Source organism: Rutilus rutilus (genome assembly GCF_951802725.1).
Source record: "Rutilus rutilus genome assembly, chromosome: 7".
NCBI lineage: Eukaryota > Metazoa > Chordata > Actinopteri > Cypriniformes > Leuciscidae > Rutilus > Rutilus rutilus.
In genome coordinates, this window is record NC_140221.1 from 33510115 (window position 1) to 33531612 (window position 21498).

The 21498-nt window shown below is 37.5% G+C and overlaps 3 protein-coding genes across 52 annotated transcripts in view; 2 read left to right on the forward strand and 1 right to left on the reverse strand.

Annotated features, from left to right (window-relative positions):
* Positions 1-357, forward strand: part of arvcfb (ARVCF delta catenin family member b) — a 206360-nt gene extending 206003 nt beyond the window's left edge. For all 50 annotated transcript variants that reach the window (XM_084412992.1, XM_084412979.1, XM_084412981.1 and 47 more), the window contains one exon: positions 130-357. Coding sequence is in view for 16 of the 50 variants with exons in the window: in XM_084412968.1 (XP_084269094.1) it covers positions 130-135 (6 nt within the window). In the remaining 34 variants the exon portion in view is untranslated. The remainder of the gene's footprint in view (positions 1-129) is intronic.
* Positions 358-2904: 2547 nt separating this feature from the next.
* naaladl1 (N-acetylated alpha-linked acidic dipeptidase like 1) lies at positions 2905-9386 on the reverse strand. Its single transcript, XM_084414886.1, has 19 exons — positions 9154-9386; positions 8845-9017; positions 8534-8655; positions 7396-7515; positions 7083-7272; positions 6908-7001; positions 6710-6814; positions 6513-6598; positions 6206-6325; positions 5882-5967; positions 5721-5784; positions 5564-5631; positions 5391-5476; positions 5192-5285; positions 5004-5085; positions 4709-4882; positions 4461-4548; positions 3523-3615; positions 2905-3375 (listed from the first exon to the last, which is right to left on the reverse strand). The coding sequence occupies exons 1-19, from the start codon at positions 9348-9350 to the stop codon at positions 3198-3200; spliced, it is 2220 nt and encodes a 739-aa protein (XP_084271012.1). The 5' UTR covers positions 9351-9386; the 3' UTR covers positions 2905-3197.
* Positions 9387-13231: 3845 nt separating this feature from the next.
* On the forward strand, positions 13232-21153 carry erap1b (endoplasmic reticulum aminopeptidase 1b). Its single transcript, XM_084414377.1, has 19 exons — positions 13232-13542; positions 14383-14902; positions 14988-15126; positions 15284-15418; positions 15554-15674; positions 15756-15910; positions 16389-16502; positions 16656-16787; positions 16870-17001; positions 17155-17238; positions 17331-17488; positions 18087-18166; positions 18587-18770; positions 18897-19053; positions 19767-19951; positions 20068-20229; positions 20306-20446; positions 20529-20610; positions 20716-21153. Exons 2-19 carry the CDS (start codon positions 14409-14411, stop codon positions 20884-20886), a joined length of 2826 nt encoding a protein of 941 aa, XP_084270503.1. The 5' UTR covers positions 13232-13542; positions 14383-14408; the 3' UTR covers positions 20887-21153.
* Positions 21154-21498: the final 345 nt, after the last annotated feature.

Genomic DNA, 21498 nt, shown 5'->3' on the forward strand with positions numbered 1-21498 from the left:
TGCATGTCTAATGTAATCAGGAATTAGTTTTGTGACCATAATAGAAATATCTCTCAATAGAACACATATTTTCATTTAGTCTGATGATGTCTTCTGATATCTGTGGCTGTCCTGCCCTCTCCGCTGCAGGCTTAGCTCGCAACAGCGCTACATCTTTCCACACAAGGATTTCACGAGTCGCCACTGCCATTAACCGCAGAACTCACCCTGATGTGGACTCACCTGAAGACGTTTGCCTAAAAGAGCGAGAGATACAAACTTTCATTCAACAGCCAGTATTTTCAGATTTCTCAACAAGTGAAAAGGAAAAAAAAAAACTGTTTAAAAAAAGAAAAGAAAAAAAAATACCACTTCTCATATGTACATTCCCACTGGACGTAGTGTACCCAGAACTGAGGATTTGCTGGAATGATGGAAGGATTGAGTGTACAGGAAGTGCTGTCGTGGACGTGGACGTGCATTGGAAAGGATTGGATTGAGTGCAAAGAGGAAATAAGAAAAGAAACTATTTTTATGTCAAAACAAAAAAATATAATTTGCCTATATTATTTTTGTTGTACGTTTCTGCCTGATTACTGTTTGTTTTGTGGATTTGTTTTCCCCAGAAGTGCAGTGAATTGTGACTTTTTTTTTTTTTTGTTCGTTTGTTTTCATTTTGTAGAGTTTTAATGAACGTTTGGGTTATCTAAAATAGTGGAGGACACTTGTGAAGGAGGAAAAGGAAAGTTTGTTATTTTTGTTGTTGTCCATTACAGCGGTGTGGGGACACATGCAATGTCCGGGGGGGGGGGGGTCTATATTGAAATGCACGCTTTGCGATTTCTGTGTGCTGGCTTCATAAAGCAACTTTAAAGACATGTTATCACTGTGTTTGTTTCTTCTCACTGAGAACACTGACATCTGCTCATAGCCAAGCCGAAGGGAGGAGACCTGCTGCGCTTTCAGTGCTGATCCTGTATTCCCCTTGACATGTCCAGCTGCAGAGGCATGCTGGGTAACACTGGCACTTACCAGCTTTTGCTTTGGTTTATTTAATAAGGGGTAATGATGGGGGAAAATCTATTTGTTAATATGTAGATTGTGTTATGAGGGATAGTAGGGGGATTCTGTTGTCATAAAAGTAGATTTTAAAACATTTTATATTTTTGTTGTTTTATAAATGTATATTAGGTTGCAAAGATCAAAAAGAGGGGGGTGGGATCACAATGTTCTTTATAACATTGATAGATGTGAATCCATAACAGTTTGTTCAGAGCACATTCAGTATTCCGTACATAAAGCATGGCCATGTTTGTATAAAAATTAATAATAATATAATAAAAAGATCATTGCTTTAGATAAATGTTTATCGAAGGCTGTAGAGTCATTCTCGTTGTCTATTTATATTTTATATTTTTGACATCTTGCTTTGTTAAATGGAAGCATTTATTTTCAATGTTCTTTTTTTTTTCAATTGGAAAACATGTTCAAAATGATCTGATCGGTTGACAGAATTTAAGTGTTCATCGGGAAAGACAAGGAATATTACAGAAGAGGAATCAGGGATAGACACTACCTTTCATTTCAGCTGTTATGCAAGCCAAAATACTTTGACATAAAAGTGTATCTCTTGAGTATAACAAACAAGCATGACAACGTTTTAATGTTGTTTTCATTCATTTAGTTTAATTTATTTGTAAATTGGATATTACAATCTGGACACTCAGATGAGACAAAAGCAAATGCTGTAAATGTTCCACCCGTCAATGTAAAGAAATCCTGTATTTTACATATAATTTTACACATAAAAAAGGGACAAATTTTGTTTTTATTCCAGGCAGTTTCCATGTAATGTGAGGCAAGCAACACGCGTCTGCTTTATCGTCTGATTTCTGTCATGTGACTCTATATAACTCTCTATAGCAAGGATTTTTTCATAGACTTCTAATAACAAAATAACTGTGTAATAATTTTCACTTTTGAAGATGAAATGTTGTGTACATTCACATCGAGATCTTTAGCCTTGTGTAGGTTCATTATTAATATTTGACTGTCTGTTCCTGACTGCCTTTTTGCAGAATACAACCAAAGGATTTTGGTACCATGTAGTACGAGAGGTTCCCGGAGTGTGAATTTGCATCAGATTGTATATTTCTAGAACAACGGATGTTGAAATGGATTTAAGAGAAACCTACTATTGTAGATATCATTAATTCAGAGCATCAAAATTCAGTACGTGTACAACTTGGTAGCAAATGTGTTTGTAACTATCATGTGCCTTAACCTTTTTTCCATGTTAGATGAAAAAGATAAGTGTGTTTTATATGTTTTATTGGTCCCTGACTGCTCTTTCTCTCTCTCTCTTTCTATCTCCATCTCTCTTACACACACACACACGCACACACACACACACAGACCCCTCCTCTCTCTGGCTCCTCCCACTTTCACTCACTCTGTGTTCTCAATGTAGTCTAGACTGGTGGTGGGTTTTGCCTTGTATTACATTGTATTATAAACTTTTAAAAGATAGAGACATACAGTAAAAGGGTTTGATTATATAGTTGTTAATGCTTTCCTAGCACTCAAGAACAATGCCACAGTGACCGAATGTATTGTTAATTTTACTAATACCCAGAAGAGAGAATTGCTCTTGTTAAAGAAAAATCCAGGTTTGTAGAGTATCATTTTGGTGTGTTTTCAATAAATCATGCCTGAAAAGAGTGCATTCTGTCTGCTTTTCTTTCTTTTCCTTTTCATTTAAAGGGATATTTTGTTGTTTTGGACTCCATTGACGTTCAGTGTATGGATAAAAACAGTTGCTTGAAGATGTTCTTTCATGTTCCACAAAAGAAAGTAAGTCATACAGATCTGGATAGCATGTGGGTGAGTAAATAATGACAGAATATGTTTTTGGTGAACTATCCCTTTAATTCACAAAGAACTTTCAGCTTTCATTTCAGGCGAATTATGTATCTAATGCAAACAACTTGTCAAACGTTTTTTTTTTTTATCAGAAAACAGTTTTTTTTGCACTAGGAATCTGCTGGGAGTGGTAGTTTAAAGGTTGATACTCCCTTCGCTCACCCTCTGACAGCGCAAATATTCATTTCAAAGTCAAATGTCTAGGAATTTCATTTGGTTAAAAAACAGTCAAATATTTCTCCTTCTCTCAAGAAGTTTCCTTTGTGGAAATGTTCAAGTCTGAGGTTCAGCTTGTATTAAATCACATCATCCAGTGTGTGTGCGGCTCCTGCGATGGCCTGTGTGACGATGGATAAGTGTTTGTGAGCCTGATCCCAATCTTCCTTCAGGTCAGTGCTCTCAGCCTTCTCCACTGCATCTGCCAGGCCGGGGAAGGTGGGGACACTCGATGACCTCGACGCCCATATCACGTGCCTGTGTGATGCCAGAGAGCGGTAGAAGTGATTGCGAACAGGTGTGACATCAGCGTGAACAAATGAAGGATGGTCAGTGGAATGCTAATTATTATTCATAAGGGACTGGTCATTAGTAGCAGGATGTTATAATAATGCTGCTTCATACCTGAAACCATATTGTTCTGGGAACGCTAACGGGTCAAGGAAAGCCCTGTCCAGCAGCATGAGCTGATCATTAATTCTGCGAGTCTTCAGAGGCCTGTTGTGAAGACAGATGTAATATTTATGCTGTTGTGTACCCCTGACACCAGAGCAGGTGAATTTTGTTTTTATTTTTTTTATACATCATTTTAACTCTTTAAAGCCTACTGTATCATATTTGAAATGCACATTTATAAGGTTTCTAAATGATCAACACGAACAAAACATTTCTGAAAAACCTGTTGAATAGAATCTATTACATGCCTTTTATTTTATTAGCAAGAAAAAGGCCTTTTTAATATAATTTAAAAAACGTACCCCTTCAGGTTGTGGTACACGTCTTTTTGCTGTGAAATCTTTTCTGATATTTATAAAGTTAACGTAAAGAATAACTTTTATGTTATTAGTAACATTTCAAGATGAACACTATACTGGACTGAAGCAACTTTCCAGGCATTCCAGTATTTCCAGGCATTGGCACAGGCATTTTTTAGGAAAATCATGTTAAAAATATGAGTATGAAATATGATTCATCAGGATTTTGAGGAATGTTTATTTTGTGCATCTCTCAAGCATCATTCTGTTGCATTGGTTTATATGTTCAATATAACAAAAACTACAGAGCTTTGATCATAAAATTAAGCATTAAAAATATCATCTTACTAAGACACATTACTGTGATATATAGAGAGTCTGCTTTTGCTCAGTTTGGGCCTATTTTTTCCTCAAGTATATTCTCTTCCTATATGAGCCATAAAAACCTGATTTATAAAATGTTATACTCAACATAAAACACATATGCGAACTTGTTTTATACGTACATTTTGCCTAAAGGTACAATAAACGGTTCCATATTAACTATTATTTCCTATGTCATTGTCATGCTTTACAGGGTTAACTTACGTTTCTTTTGCGAGATCTGAATCCCCGATCAAACGATCCAGTTTGGTGGCTGTATCTCGGAATAACTGCACAGCTTTCTTCAAGGATTCTGGAATGGGAGAAAGTGCTCATTGCCACTTTGACACTTACAGTTCATAACTTCCATCGCTCTCACCTTGAATTAACTTTTAGGTTGACAGAATTCAGTTACGATTTGGAAAAAGGAAGCATTTCCCTCATCCAAAGCAGTCTGAATCTTGTTAACTCACCCATAGAGATTCCTTTAGCTGCAAGTTTTTCCTCATAGGATGTGACCGCCTGACTGAGGTACCGCTCCAGGCTTTCTGCATAGTCACTGCAGTTAAAAGGCAACAGAAGACTGTCAGCCAATCGGACCAGCACATTCCCTGCTGTCCTGGCTACTGCCTGGTGACTTGTGAAACCTGCATAAGGGAAAGTCATTTGAACTTAAAATAGAACAGAGGAGGACAGGCTGATAAACAGGATTCATAGTAATTAGTAAATATATATCGTCTCGTTTGAGAGCCTTAGTATTCATTTCACCTGGATCAATGTACGTAGATGCATAGTCAAAGGTGTCATAGGCCGTGTGGTAGGCTGGGTAGATGCGCGCTCTTGTTTTACTCTGCAAAGTGATCAAGAATCTGTTGTTATTATTACTCTAATAACATTATTACCCTAACTTTTTTTTTAATGCCAAGTGGTTGATTGCCTTAGCGCTGACCACTTACCCGGTCATAATAATAGGAAATGTCCATAGAAGTTATTCCAAGGTAGTGCATAAAAGCAGCATAATCACTTCCTGCTCCTGTCAAGAAGCCCACACTGCAAATACAAATTGACAATATTGAGAATTATTACTTTACCAGTCATGGTGCTATAATCCCCTTGTGAACCATGAGGTAGTATTGTGGAATAATAAGAGCGTACTTTGGTATAATCCCATTTGGACTGGTTCTGTTGTAATATTTTATCCAGTTCTCATAGACTGATGTGGTTGTTCCAGGTGCATTAACCTGAAAGCACACGACTCATAAAAGTCTTATGAAAGACATGAAAGTCACTCTTCAGGGAAGGGAGTGGATACAAGGCTTGTTCCTCACCTGTTTGGAGGCTGTAAAAAGCACGCTCTGTGCTGCTGGAGAAGCAGAAGCTCTGAGAGTGGCATTAGCTGTGGTGGACATCAAGCATTTCAGCAAGTGGAACACGGGATGAAATGAATATTGAAAATATTGAAAGAGAAAAGACATCAACCCGTACCAAACACTGAGATGTCCACGTTGATGTACGCCACAGTGCGTTCACTCAGCTTACTGAAGTACTCCTGAGGATGGACAATGCTTTCAACACCAAAAACGGTCGAATCTTTCATGCTCTAATTCCAGTTTTTAGTAATTCTACTAATGTCTTCATTAACAAACCTCTGTGTATTCTGCAGATCCAATAAGACCAAATTCTTCAGCTCCCCAACTGCCAAAGATAATGGACCGCCGAGGTCGCCATCTCCCTTTCGGGAATAGAGAATTACTGTTGGATTTTCTTTGCTTGTAACTAACACTAGAATTGTATAAAGCACACTATATGCACTATGTTATATGTTTCCTCTGTATTGCAGCTTCCTGTTGCTTTCATTATACCTAGACCACCTTGCCTCATAGCAAAGTACTTCATTTGGGTCACTACAACCAGCCCTAGTCACATTTGATGTCAAATTCAGTTGTTGTCTGGATGTCACTAGGCCTCACCTTCCTTCACCATCTTCCCCAGGACTCTGGTGATCTCTAGCATCACTGCTGTGCCGCTGCTGGGGTCGATGGCTCCGTGCACCCAGCTGTCCCTGTGGTTCCCATAGATCACATACCTGTCTGAACAACAAGCATACAAAAATACAGTTTGCAAATGCAATTTATTCCTGTGATGGCAAAGCTGAATTTCCAGCATCATTACTCCAGTCTTCAGTCTCCAGACTTGGGCGTCCAAATAATTTCTGGGGAACGTGTATATTAGAACAGGTATTTCGTGCTTTTTAACACTATGACAAATATAACTTACCTGGCTCCACACTGCCTCTGATTATTCCCATGACATTCGCTGAATATTCCAGCCTCTCAGTGTTATAAATATCCATGTGTACATTGCTGATAGACAAAACAAAACATTATTTTCATTCTATCCTACATTCTATCCTTCCAACACACTTGTTCAAGCATTGGAAGATACTGTATTGGACACAAATATGCAGCATTTACCTGTTGTTTAAGAGAGACGTGGGTTTGAACCCTGGCCCACCAAGTTTGTATCTGCAATTAAGTGAGCCTTGCCATTCAGTAGGGGCATCGTCCCCATCAAGCTCACTGTCACAGATAATTCAGTCAGAATTAGAAGGAAACATTCTAAAAAGTGAGTAACTAAAGAAATAAAAAGTATATTTAAACAGTTACGCTTACCAGATTAATCTTTCAGCATCCTCAAACCCTATTGGCTGTGCTGGAATTGGTGGAATACCTGTTATGTCTTCTTTTGGTCTTCTGTATGTATCATCTACAAATGAAATCAATTGCATAAATTGTTGTTTATGTGTCGTACGGAATACGTGTTTTCATGTAAAAAATCACCGGTTACCTTTTGCAGCTAGGTAAGGTGTTAACAAGTCTCCAAAGTCAATGTTGTATGAGCCTCGCTCGACGCCAGAGGGTGGCAGGTACCAGGAGTGAGGGTAGGTTTCACTTTCCGACACCAGGCCATCATTAATGTCATATGGATCGGTATAGACCAGCACCCCAACAACGCCGAACTTGGCTGCATTTATCGCCTGTTATATTCATGTCACCGGAGAGTAAACATGTATGCATTCAAGGTGATGAAACTACTAACAGTCTTCTAAACTGATACCTAATACTGCTGTTTTTGAGAGATTTAACACGTGTTTTCTCACTTTTTTCGATCTCCCTTCTCCTCCGTATCTGGTGATGGCGATGGTTCCCCTCAGATCCAGTGTTCTGTTTAACAGCTCGAAGTCACTCATTTTACCTTGGTTTGCATAGACAAGTTCTCCCTGCATATAAAAGGCAGATGAGTCAATATATTGGACCATATCACAATTTTAATCAGACATAAATTTCACCTCCATAATATCTACAATTACACAATCATATAAGCTTTTGATAAAGTTAGTGATAGCAAGATATGCTTACAATAAACTCTTGTTTAAAAGTCAATATAGTGGTAGTGAAAGAAACAAAGGTCATTACGGTTGTGTTTCTAAAACAATCAAGTGCAATAAAGACAATCGTTGTCTTCTCTTGCTCAGATATGTCTTGAGTTATGGCCGTGTCATTATGTCATAAGATAATCGGCTTTATTTCATGATAACATCTCCATCAGAGGAGGCGTTTTTAAAAAAAATAAACAAAATGGAAAAACTGATCAGAGACAAGGAAAAGTAATTGTTAATTGAAAATAAAAAAGTAATATAATTATAAATGTATTAAATGTACACTGCCTTTCAAAACTGTGGTGTCTGCAAGATTTGTAATGTTTTTGAAAGAAGTCTCTTATTCTTACCAAGGCTGCATTTATTTGATCAAAAAAAAATAATAATAATATGGTGAAATATTATTACAGTTTAAAATGTAATATATTTTAAAATGTAATTTATTCCTGTGATGCCATTACTCCAGTCTTCAGTGTCACATGATCCTCCAGAAATCATTCTAATATGCTGATTGCTCAACAAGCATTTCTTATTATCAATGTTGAAACTCTTTAATATTTTTGTGGAAACTGTTATAAAGTTTTTCTTTAAATAGAGAGATCAAAAGAACAGCATTTATTTGACGTTATAAATGCCTTTACTGTCACTTGTGATCAATTCCATGTGTCCTTGCTAAACAAAAGTATTAATTTCTTTCAAAAAAAGATCTTACTGACCCCAAACTTTTGAACGGTAGTGTATTCTCCTGCTTTATGAATCAAATGGATGGATAATGTCAGTAAACTACATATTTATTTAAAGAATAAAATGTAAGCGTTCATGAACTGTGAAGTATATTAAGGTGGTGAAGGCTGCACACCTTGACATTTCCTGCAGGGGAATATGCTGCGAACGGCTGGACCACCTCTGGGTCGTCCTGTTCTGGTTTGTATGCTTTCTCTTTCTCTCTCCCCGTAAACAGGACTCTGTTTTCTGGATCAACTAAGTAAAACAGAGTTTCTTCTTAAGTTTCCAATACATCGTTTAACATTTTTAGATAATATATGATTTTGATCTCACTCATTGTGTTGAAAGCAAATCAGAAAAATGTCTCAAACTAGAAGGTGTTCTGAAATGAATTCAGAACTAAAAATGTTATGCTTTGAATAGATATTCTATATGCTGTCTTACCAACAGAGACTTTGTTGGGGTTTGTTTTGTTAGGGAATGACAGATACACCTTGTAGTCCTCTCTCCATGCATTGTCCAAGCCTGTTTTGGGGTCCTTCCATCTCTTCAGCATAAACTGTACGGTTGCTTCATCTCCAGGGGTGGTGGCCATGTGGGGAACCTTAGTCAGCTCCCTTTGGAGAAACAACACAAAAGTAAATTCTTAAATCAGCTGAAACAAACAACTCCATACAGAGTGATGTTCTATAAAGCTGGACTATTAATCTTTTTAGAATCTCATGCTTGTGTGCTTCAGCATAAATGCTTCACCTGAGGTTTTCTTTAATTTCATTGGTGTCCAGTTCTGCAAGGAATTTCTCAATGATACGTTCGTCCACATCACGAGATGCATCCCGGACCCAGTCTGGCACCGAACTGCCCTTGTCAATGGCGAAGTGTCCCAGCAGAATCCCTATAGTAAAAAACACTGCTCCTATAAGGAGACCCAACAACACCTCCTTAAGCATAATGTCTGTGTGGTAGAGCCCTAAATGCACCTTCTGAATGGTCAACCAGCTCTATCCTTCTCTAATCAAGCCTGTGACGAGAGTGGTGAGATAGTGGGTGTGAAATAACTGTCAAGATCATATGGATGATCATTTGAAGCAATTGTTTTGTCCTTCTAACTGTCATTCCAAGATCCATATTCCTGATAAGAGGGATTTAACTGAACCATAAAGTTTACTCATTAATGTTTTTTTTGTGAAATGTCATGTTGGACTTTATCTCCTGGCACAACTGTTAAAACCATGTTTAAGTCATACATCTGAATGCACACTGAGTTTATAAGCATTGATAGTCACACTTTATGACCACTACCACACACACACACACAAAAAGAATAGGCTATATATATATATATATATATATATATATATATATATATATACACACAGACCCTTTCCAAAAAATTTGAATATCATGGAAAAGTTTATTTATTTCCATAATTCCATTCAAAACGTTAAACTTCCATAGATTATAGATTCAGGGACCACAACTTAAACGATTTCAAGTATTTAGTTGTTTATTTGTACATAATTTGGGCTTCCAGCTCATAAAACCCACGAAAACAGGATTTCAAAAACTTAGAACGGCTGCGTTGACTCTGGATTTAACCCTCTGATGGTCTTTATTTCTGTCTACACTCGTGGTCTTTGGGGTCTCCAGAGACCCCAGACAATAACATTTAATTTTGTAACAAGATAATAGTTTTTTTTTTTTTTACAAATGTAATTTTATTCTGTTTGTTAATGTTTTTACTCAACATATGTGCAGTTTTTGGAGAATTTATGATATTTTTAAAATTTCTATAAATAAATATTTAAATAGCCTTTTTACAAAAAAACAAAAACATTTTAAATGGTTTAATGTAACATTTATGCCCATTTTTTGGAAAATGCAGTTTTAAAATAAAAAATAATAATTTTAACCACTAGATGGCTATAGAGCTCCAGTATATGCTATTTGCTATTAGACTACCTGAAATATATCTTTTCACTAGTTGGATTCAGTTGGATTCATATCTAAATATTATAAAATCACAATTATAACCATCAGAGGGTTAATAAAGCACAGTGGACCAAAGTCCTCTTTTCTGATGAGAGCAAATTTTGCATCTCATTTGGAAACCAAGGTCCCAGAGTCTGGAGGAAGAATGGAGAGGCACACAATCCAAGATGCTTGAAGTCCAGTGTGAAGTTTCCACAGTCTGTGTTGGTTTGGGGAGCCATGTCATCGACTGGTGTTGGTCCACTGTGCTGTCCACTCAACGCAGCCGTCTACCAGGACATTTTCAGAGCACTTCATGCTTCCTTCAGCAGACAAGCTTTATGGAGATGCTGACTTCATTTTCCAGCAGGATTCTCTGTTTGATAATCCGCTGAAGCCCACGGTCAGCTCTTCTGCTGGTGCATCTTCTCCTGCCACATTTTGCCCTTCCACTAGACTTTCCATTGATATGCTTGGACACAGCACTCTGTGAACAGCCAGCCTCCTTAGCTATGAACTTGTGGCTTACCCATCCTATGGAGGGTATGATGGTCTTCTGGCCAGTTGTCAAGTCTGCAGTCTTCCCCATATTGATCCTAACTGAGACAATTGAACCAAAGTGAAGCAATTTAATGAAACCTGGGAAAACCTATGCAGGTGCTTTGAGTTTAGTAGATGAGTAGTGTGTGACACTCAGTTTAAAACATTCATGCCCTGTAAAATTTGGGCTGATTTCTTTACAGTATTCTAATTTTTTAAAATCTTGTTTTCGTGGGTTTTATGAGCTGGAAACCCAAATTATGTACAAATAAACGTTTTATTACAAAAAAAAAAAAACGTTTACAAAATGTACAATATTTTTTTATATATTTTATTACAAATAAAAAAAGTTGTGGGCCCTGAATCTATAATCTATGGAAGTTTAACGTTTTGAATGGAATTATGGAAATAAATAAACTTTTCTGTGATATTCTAATTTTTTGGAAAGGGTCTGTATATATATATACAGTGTGTGCAGAATTATTAGGCACGTTGATTTTCTGATCATATTTTATTTCCAGGAACATTTTGCCAATTCCAAACCATATTAATCTTAATAACTACTATTAATTTTGTATTTAATCATGTATAAGTGATATATAATTGTTCATGAAGGCTGGAAATGAAAAATTTCTTATTTTCAGGTGTGCAGAATTATTAGGCAAGTTTTCTTTTACAGATAAAATAAGCCAAAAAAGAGATTTAACAAAGACTGAAAAGTCAAAAATATTAAATCCCCATGAGAAGAATGCAATACTAATGCAATACTAGAGATTGCAGTTAAGGCATGACCATTGGACAGTGAAATGCTCATTGGGTCAGCAGGGTCAGACAAAAACAGATGGAGAAGAAAAAACACATGTTAACTGCAAAAGAATGAAGAATTATGGTGAAGAATTAAGTGTGAAATCATCAGGAACCCTTTAGTCTCCAGCACCACCATTTTCCAGAACTGCAACCTACCTGGAGTCTCCAGAAGAGCAAGCTGTCAGGGTCTCAGAGACTTGGGTTAGGCAAAGAATCCTAAAAAATGACCCTCTCTTAATAAGAGTCACAAGCTGAAGTGTTGTTAAATACATGAAGACTGTTTTTTTATAGGCTTTATAGACAGACAGATTGAGAGTGACTCTTGAAGGACCAGCACCAGATCCTCTTCTACCACTGTTTGAAGAATTCATCTTCCAGAATACGTTTTAATACGTTTTGTGAGTTTATTTTTAGTCCATCTCCTACCCTGAAGTCCGTTTTGCAGAGATGGACTAAAAATTAACTCCCAAAACGTATTAAAATGTATTCTGGAAGATGAATTCTTCAAACAGTGGTAGAAGAGGATGTGTTGCTGGTCCTTCAAGAGTCACTCTCAATCTGTCTGTCTATAAAGCCTATAAAAAAACAGTCTTCATGTATTTTACTACTCTTCAGCTTGTGATTCTTATTAAGAGGGGGTCATTTTTTAGGATTCTTTGCCTAACCCAAGTCTCTGAGACCCTGACACCTTGCTCTTCTGGAGACTCCAGGTAGGTTGCAGTTCTGGAAAATGGTGGCGCTGGAGACTAAAGGGTTCCCGATGGTTTCACACTTAATTCTTCACCATAATTCTTCATTCTTTTGCAGTTAACATGTGTTTTTTCTTCTCCACCTGTTTTTGTCTGACCCTGCTGACCCAATGAGCATTTCACTGTCCAATGGTCATGCCTTAACTGTAATCTCTAGTATTGCATTAGTTTTGCATTCTTCTCATGGGGATTTAATAATTTTTGACTTTTCAGTCTTTGTTAAATCTCTTTTTTGGCTTATTTTATCTGTAAAAGAAAACTTGCCTAATAATTCTGCACACCTGAAAATAAGACATTTTTCATTTCCAGCCTTCATGAACAATTATATATCACTTATACATGATTAAATACAAAATTAATAGTAGTTATTAAGATTAATATGGTTTGGAATTGGCAAAATGTTCCTGGAAATAAAATATGATCAGAAAATCAACGTGCCTAATAATTCTGCACACACTGTATATATATATATATATATATATATATATATATATATATATATATATATATATATATATATACACACACACAAAACAAAACAATATACAAAACAAATGTATAAACGGAGAACTTGGTACGGTGCTCAAGGTCCCATTCTGCTGTTTTTCTTGTTTACAACTACAATGTGTCCTAAATGTATATTAAGGTCTATCCACATTAAGACAGAAAGACAGATTTTTTTTTTCCTTCAACCAAAACTTTGGTTTGTTTGTTTCAAACAAAATCTGAGTATTTATCATCATCTGTTGGAGGTTCAGTTCCACAGACTGGGGAACTGAGGCAGAGGATCTGGCAACATGCGTCCGCATGGTTACCACTTTGTATGCAACTTAACATAAGCTACTCGTTGTATGTGTTGTATTTTTTTATTTTTTGGTTACCTTAATTTTACCTTTTTAATCCTACTGTTACTCGGTTAGTGCAACTTCTTTAATTAAAATAAAAACTGCTTCCCATGATGCAAATGTTGAAGAATTGTATTTTCACTTTCACATTCATTGATTCGATGTGATCAGCTAAACCATAACTGGATTCTTTTTTTTAATAGATCGAGGATTTTACCTTAAAAGTAATCGTAAGTATTCTGTGATATAAAGATATACTTGAACTGTATCTCTTGCACGTGACAATACCGTGCTTATGTTATGACGTTGGGTTATTTGTGTTGAACTTGCACGCGCAATGCCGTTTCAGTTTACGCACAAGGTGTTGTGCAAATTAAGCCCATCACCGAATGCCGAATATCACATTGCATTCGCCGTGTCCGTTCTTTTGAGACGGATCTTTTCATTAAATCGGTTGAATTTGGTTCGACAAAAAAAAAGCGGTGAGATGATTTTAGAGCATTATGGCTCTGAGCATTACGAACTGGACATATTTACGGCTTGACTGCAGGACATGAACATTTTAAACCCGGAAGACGAAATAGCGCTTATAAGTTCCAAATGTTCTCACCTGATTCTACTGTCATAGTGTAATTATATATTTTTGTTGCCATGTTGTTTGTACATGACATATTGTTTAATAAAAATAAAAAAAAGTTCCAAATGTTCTTCTACAATCAAAATGAACAGGTGCTAATATTGTCTTTTATGGGTGCATTTGCAATACACATAGCCTTCTGTTAACATTTCAGAAAATGTACATTAGTGTTTCATGACCCTTTACACATGTATATAAAACAGATTTGATCTTAACAAATAGCTACTAAAAAATATTGTAAATTATTTTATGAGCATATCTGCACATGTGAATTTACAGTAAACACCCTTATTAAGCACAGAGTAAAAGTACCAAAGTTTTAGACAAGTTTTAAACAGAAAACAGAACTCAGTCTTTTTGTTGAGCTCATTGGCTTGTTTTGTATGATCATTGTCTTTATAATAGCCTACATGTTTACCTTTACCTTTTACAGAACTTTCAAGTAGTAGGCTACTAGACATGAGTCGCTTTGCTCTGCTTGTGAATCTCATAGCCCTACCCATCGTTCACCTTTGGGCTGCAGTCACTCAAGAGCCCACTATATTCCCCACATCAAGCAATGGAGAACCATTCCCATGGAACAAAATGAGACTTCCAGACACAGTATCTCCCATTCATTACCATCTCCTTATCCACCCCAACCTCACAAGTTCAGACTTCACTGGATTGGTACAGATCCAAACTGAGGTGCATCAAGACACCAAGTCTATAATACTGCACAGCAAGGATCTTCATATCTTCAATGCAAGGTTGCTAAGTTCAGATATGAGTCAGCAACAGCCCTTAAAGGTGCTAGAGTACCCATACTTCCAGCAGATTGCACTTATATCTGATAATGCACTGCTGAAGAGAGGCCATGTATATTCAATTGAACTGGAGTTTGCCGCTAACCTTTCTGAGAGCTTTCATGGATTTTACAAAAGCACATACCGCACCATCAAGGGAGACGTCAGGTGAGAAATCTTATGTAAACTCCTCAACCCTTTTATTTATTTATTTTTAAATAATAATCTGTTATTGTGTCATTCACATTCTCAGGGTTGTGGCTTCCACACAGTTCGAGCCGACTAGTGCCCGAGCAGCCTTTCCCTGTTTTGATGAACCTTCCTTCAAAGCAAACTTTACCGTGCGGATTCGCAGAGAAGCAAAGCATATTGCCCTCTCAAACATGCCTAAGGTGCCGTAATGTCTATAGAACCTCTGTTGATCAATCCCTCTATATTCCGTCTATAAAGCTTGAATAAATCATACTGCGACATGAACTATTAATCTGCCAGGGGAAGACTCAGATTCTGTTAAGCATACTCTTCTTTCTTTTTTTTTCTTTACTCCAGCTGAGAACATTAGAGCTGCCAGGCGGCCTGTTTGAGGACCAGTTTGATGTGAGTGTAAAGATGAGCACATACCTGGTGGCCTTCATTGTCTCCGACTTTCTCTCTATCAGCAAGACCAGCCAGCATGGAGTCCAGGTTAGAAGATAATCCGTCTCAGATCATTATGACCACTGAGTTAATGACAAAGCCCTGATGTACTGTAAGATCCCACCTCCATCATTTATCACTTTTTGCAATCCTGCTAATAACATTTATTTGATGTGAATTCAGATTTCGGTGTATGCTGTGCCAGAGAAGATCGACCAGGCAGAGTTTGCTCTGGACGCTGCAGTGAAGCTGCTTGACTTCTATGATGACTACTTTGACATTCCTTACCCTCTACCCAAACAGGGTTAGCTGCGCATTCTTGTCTACTACTTAACATGCAAATGACAGATTTCTAGTTTCAGCATTTTTTTTATCTTCTCCGTAGATCTTGCTGCAATCCCAGACTTCCAGTCTGGAGCGATGGAGAATTGGGGTCTGACCACCTATCGGGAATCAGCCCTTCTTTTCGACCCCCACAAGTCGTCTGCTTCTGACAAACTGGGCATCACAATGATTATCGCTCACGAACTGGCCCATCAGGTGGACTTATGACATGAATTAACTGTTTTGTGTGTGTGTGTGTGTGTGTGTGTGTGATGGGGGTATCAAGGCCTGTTCACACCAAGAACGATAACTATAATGATAACTATATTTGCATTCACACCAGCGGATGATATTGTTCTATTTATTCTAAGCACGTGGTTCAGTTTTATCGTCTGGCCCTTTAAATGCTCGAGCTCTTTAAAGCAGGATAGATTTTGATTGGCTGACAATGTTTTTATTGTTTATCAGCTGAGAATTTCTTTTTTTTTCTGAAAGTGATTCCAATGATATCATTTCTGGATTCTGTTATCGGTATAGTTGTGGTGTGGACTCTGCTATTCTTTTAAATTCAGAACGATTTTTACAACTAGTTATCACTCTTGGTGTGAACGGGCCTTTATAGTAATGATTCTAGTAAGTGACCTGTTGCTGTGGTTAATCAGTGAATGGCTCATTCTGTGTCTGTTCTTGTCAGTGGTTTGGTAACCTGGTGACCATGCAGTGGTGGAATGATCTGTGGCTGAACGAAGGATTTGCCAAGTTCATGGAGTTTGTGTCTGTTAACATCACCAATCCTGAACTGCAAGTTGTAAGTTTTTGTTAAATTGTTGGCCCTTGCTGAAGGTCGGTTATCTTTTTTCATTTGAGCTCTTGGCTTTTATTATATATTTCCATAATGACCATATTAAAAGCACTCAGCAAGAGTCTGATAAAGATTTGTGCTCAAATGTTTGTGCAACAGGAGGATTATTTCCTGGGGAAGTGTTTTGAGGCTATGGAGGTAGACTCCTTAAGCTCCTCTCACCCTGTGTCCACGCCAGTGGAGAACCCTTCTCAGATACAGGAAATGTTTGATGATGTTTCCTATGACAAGGTGCATTATAAAACCAGTGAAAACTTTTTTTTCTTTCTTGTTTTTCAAGCTTTTTAAAAGCATGTTGTGAATGTCATTTCAGGGGGCTTGTATTCTGAACATGCTGAGAGAGTTTCTGACCCCAGAGGACTTTAAACTGGGGATCGTGAGATACCTGAAAAGCTACAGTTACCAGAACACAGTCAATACTAACTTGTGGGAAAGTCTGACCAATGTGAGTAAAAGTTGCGAGTGGAATTTTATGTAAGGGAAAATGATTTCTCCACTGAGATTTCACATAGAGTTCAAGCACACCTTCAGAGTACAAGATCAAAATGTCTTAGGATGTGTTGTGAGTGTTAACAGGTTTTCAATGTCTCTGTTATAGGTTTGTGACTCTGATGGTCTGGACGAGGGCAGACTGAAGGGTGAAGAGTCTTGCCGGCGCTCAGTCTCACAGCCTGGAGCTTCTGTGAGTTGATTGGTCACATCATTAATCTAAACACTTTATACACGGTTTTTATCTGGTGTTGTGATGTATTTCTGTGATATTGTATCTCTTAGAAATGGCACTCTGAGGATGAGCTGGATGTTAAGGCTATGATGGAGACATGGACATTGCAGGAGGGCTTCCCACTCATTACAGTGGAGGTCAAAGGTCGCGAAGTCAGACTAAGTCAAGAGCGTTACCTCAAGAGTGACGACCCCTCACAAAAATCCAGGTTATTATCAAGTATCTACATGGTTTTCTCTTTCTGTTTAAACTGACAGTGATATTTTTAGGGTTTATATTTTTGGAAATGTGATCACAATTGAGATGTATTGCAAGTCAAAATAAGATGTCATTCTCTTCTGACAAGCAAGGAGTTTTCTTGCTGGAACAGCAGTGAATAATACATCATATCATGAACAAGATGAATGATTATCAATGCATGAATCCCAAGTCGCTCAGAATGTTGACTATTTTTGACATGGTTATTCACACATCATTTTTAAAAAATGATATTCCTGAATGTGGCCAGAGATAAATCATTTACAAAGTGGAATCACTCACAGTAACACACATGTCTCCTTAAGGAAGGTTATTCGACAACAGTATCTCACAGGAGACACATTGGATCTGTACTAATTTGCATAGTTAATTTTTTCTCAACTATCACTGTCACTCATGTTACCACAAATCATGAACTCTCATTGAAAATGAAAACTTCCATGCTTGTTCACAGGAAGTTGAATTATTTTGAAATATTTTATGACTTTTTTTACACTTGATTGTAAGTTTGGCTTAATCTTCAGTTCCTGATCTTTTGTTGTTTCTAGCTTCCTGTGGCACGTTCCATTGACTTACATTACCAGTGGCTCAACGACAGTGCACCGCTTCCTGCTTAAGACCAAAACAGGTATTTGCTGGAAAACCATTATTTGACAATAATATTAATTTTAGTAATGTTATATAATATATTGTTTCATAAAAATGAAGTTTATGAAATGTCTTCATGTCTCTAACCAACACAAGCACTGAAGTATATGTGCGACAGATAAAACACTGTACACTCTTAAAAATAAAGGTTCTTTATTGGCATCTATGGTTCAATGAAGAACCTAAAACTTTCATGTAACCTTTCCTTTGCACAAAAGGTTCTTTATAGTGGTAAAAAAGTTTTTCATACCAAGACAAAAAATGGTTCTTCCCTGAAAGGTTCTTTGGGGAATCCAGAATGGTTCTTGATTGGGATCACTGTGAGAAAACCCCTTTTGGAACCTTTCTTTTTACGAGTATAGCGCTGAATTCTGACAGACTGTTGTATGTGTCGTCATAGACGTGCTGTATCTGCCGGAGGAGGTGGACTGGATCAAGTTTAATGTGGACATGAGTGGATATTACATTGTGCACTATGAGGGGTCTGGCTGGGATGACCTCATCAGGCTGCTCAAACACAATCACACAGCGCTCAGCAGCAACGACCGGGCCAGCCTCATCAACAACGCCTTCCAGCTGGTCAGGTCAGTCCTCCTCATCTATATCATATCCATATCAAGAGTCAAACAAGTGATCAAAAGTACTGTACAATAAAAGTGTTGGCTATTTTTCATGCCCTGGTTGATTTAAACACCTGGTGTTTTGGACAGTGTTGGTCAGCTTCCTCTGGATAAGGCTTTAGACCTGACCCTGTATCTAAGCAAAGAAACTGAGATTATGCCAGTGACACAGGGCTTCAGTGAGCTTGTGCCTCTGTACAAACTGATGGAGAAAAGAGACATGGTGGAGCTGGAAAACCAGATGAAGGTCAGTGAGCCGTCATTTATATTTGATCTTCTGGCTTGTGGATTCATTCTTTTATGATTCAGGGTCGAAATCAGCTTCTAACCCTGATGATCTTCTTTTTTTGGGTGAACTATCCTTTTAACAGGATGTCATTTAGTCATTTAATGGAAAATGGAAAGTTTAGAGGTCGGAAAGATTTTTTAATGCTTTTGAAATCTGTTATGCTCACCAAATCTACATTTCTTTGATCAAAAAGACAAAGCTGAATTTTCAGCATCACTACTCCAGTCTTCAGTGTCACATGATCCTCCAGAAATCATTCAGATATGCTGTTATGGTGCTGAAGAAACATTTCTTATTATGATCAACATTGAAAACGGTTGTGCTGCTTAATATTTTTGTGGAAACTGGAAAAATTGTGATTTCAGGCCTAAAATAGTCCTGGAAGTTCAAAAAATGTGATGGAAATTTCTGTAGTAAATATATATTTTTTTAGTTATGCTAAGCTGTAAAAGATTTAAATGGCTAGAAATTGCTCTTTGTGAGTACCAATCTGATAATGTGATTTTTAATCCAGTAATCATGAATCACTATAATTTTGTTAACTCTCCATTTATCATGCTTAAGTAAAGCACTTTAAATTACCATTGCGTATGAAATGAGTAATAAAAATGAACTCTCCATGCTGTACATGTGTACGTGTAACAGATGTTGGTTCTGTCTCTGTGGTCCAGGGCTACATACTGCAGCTGTTCAGGAAGCTCATAGACCGGCAGTCGTGGACTGATGACGGCTCTGTGTCTCAGAGGATGATGCGGAGCTACCTCCTCCTGTTCGGCTGCGTGCGGGGTCATCCTCCCTGTGTCAGCACCGCCACCCAGCTCTTCAACAAGTGGAGGGCCTCAGATGGGAACATGAGGTCAGAGGCCATCTTGTCTTTCCCCTTCTGAAACACTTTACACTCTTACCATTAAGAAGATCAAGAAAACGTATTTTCTTGAAAGAATTTTTTTTGTCCGTCCTTCCGTCCTCTAGTCTTCCCAATGACGTTACTATGGCTGTGTTTTCTGTTGGCGCCCGGACTGAGGATGGCTGGGAGTTCCTGTTTGAGAAGTACAAGGAGTCCATGTACGTCTCGATCAAGAGCAGGATCAAGATGGCCCTCACGACCAGCCCCCTCGATCACAAGTTAAAATGGTAAGGCATTTATATATACACATCAGCTTAAGAAAATAAGTACAAATCACTAATGTAATCTTTTTCTTTCTGTCAGGATGATGGAGCAGAGTCTGATGGGAGAGGTGATGAAGACTCAGGATCTGCCGTATGTTGTAACCTCAGTCAGTAAAAATCCTAAGGCCTATAAACACGCATGGGACTTTTTACAAGCTAACTGGGACTCCCTGATTAAGAAGTGAGGCACACACTAGTGGTAAATAGTCCACTACATAATAGTGGTATATAGCTCTTTCATGACTTCAAACATCTGTTTATAGGTTTGATCTCGGCTCACACTCCATAGCACACATGGTAGTAGGAGTGACCAACCAGTATTCCACCAGAGAAATGCTAGCTGAGGTAGGTATTACCCTTTATTGAACCCAACAAGTAATTAGGAGCTTTCATCAGTTTGTGATCAGAAAACTATTGTATGACATAGAGCGTGTTTCTCTACTCCGTCAGGTTCGTAGTTTCTTCAGTTCCTTGCGGGCTGAAACTGGAGCAGAATTGAGATGTATTCAGCAGGCTCTGGAGAACATAGAAGAGAACATTCGCTGGATGGACAAGAACCTCCCACTACTGAAGGCCTGGCTGCACAGATCAGCAGACCAGCACAAGAATACAGAATTGTGAAGCACTTTTACTGTAAATGTCTGAGGTGTAAAAAAAAACGTGATATTTGATAAGAACTTTGGTGTGCTAAAGTGTGTGATTCTGAAGTTTCTGAATACAGGGTAAATATTTTTGAATAGCTGTACCATTTCTTAAAAAGGTAGAATTTAAGATTTTCGTCAGTCCCCAACATGTAGTAAACATGTAGGAAACTAAAAGCATATTGGATTGGATTCCCTTTGTTATATCTTTTATTTTGTCATTAATACAGTTTTGTCCTTGCGATGACCTGTTTTAATTCTTGAAAGCATAACTTTATGCTCCAACACTTCAAATGTATATACCAGCAATCATTCATACAGTTTGCAAAAATAAGCCATGCAAGTCTGTGCTGTTTTCGTTTTTTTTTATTGCTTTGGCACAATTTTCACGTTACATTTTCAAAACTATTCATACTAATATCACAATAGATCATAAAAGTGCTTTTTTTCCCCCAAACATTTCAGCATGTTTTCAATTATGTTAGTACAATAAAATCACAAAGTATTCTTATTACAACACAAAATAAGTGTTTCTGATCTTAATGGTTAATCAATGAACTATATAGATACTTTCTACTTACAATTTTCAATA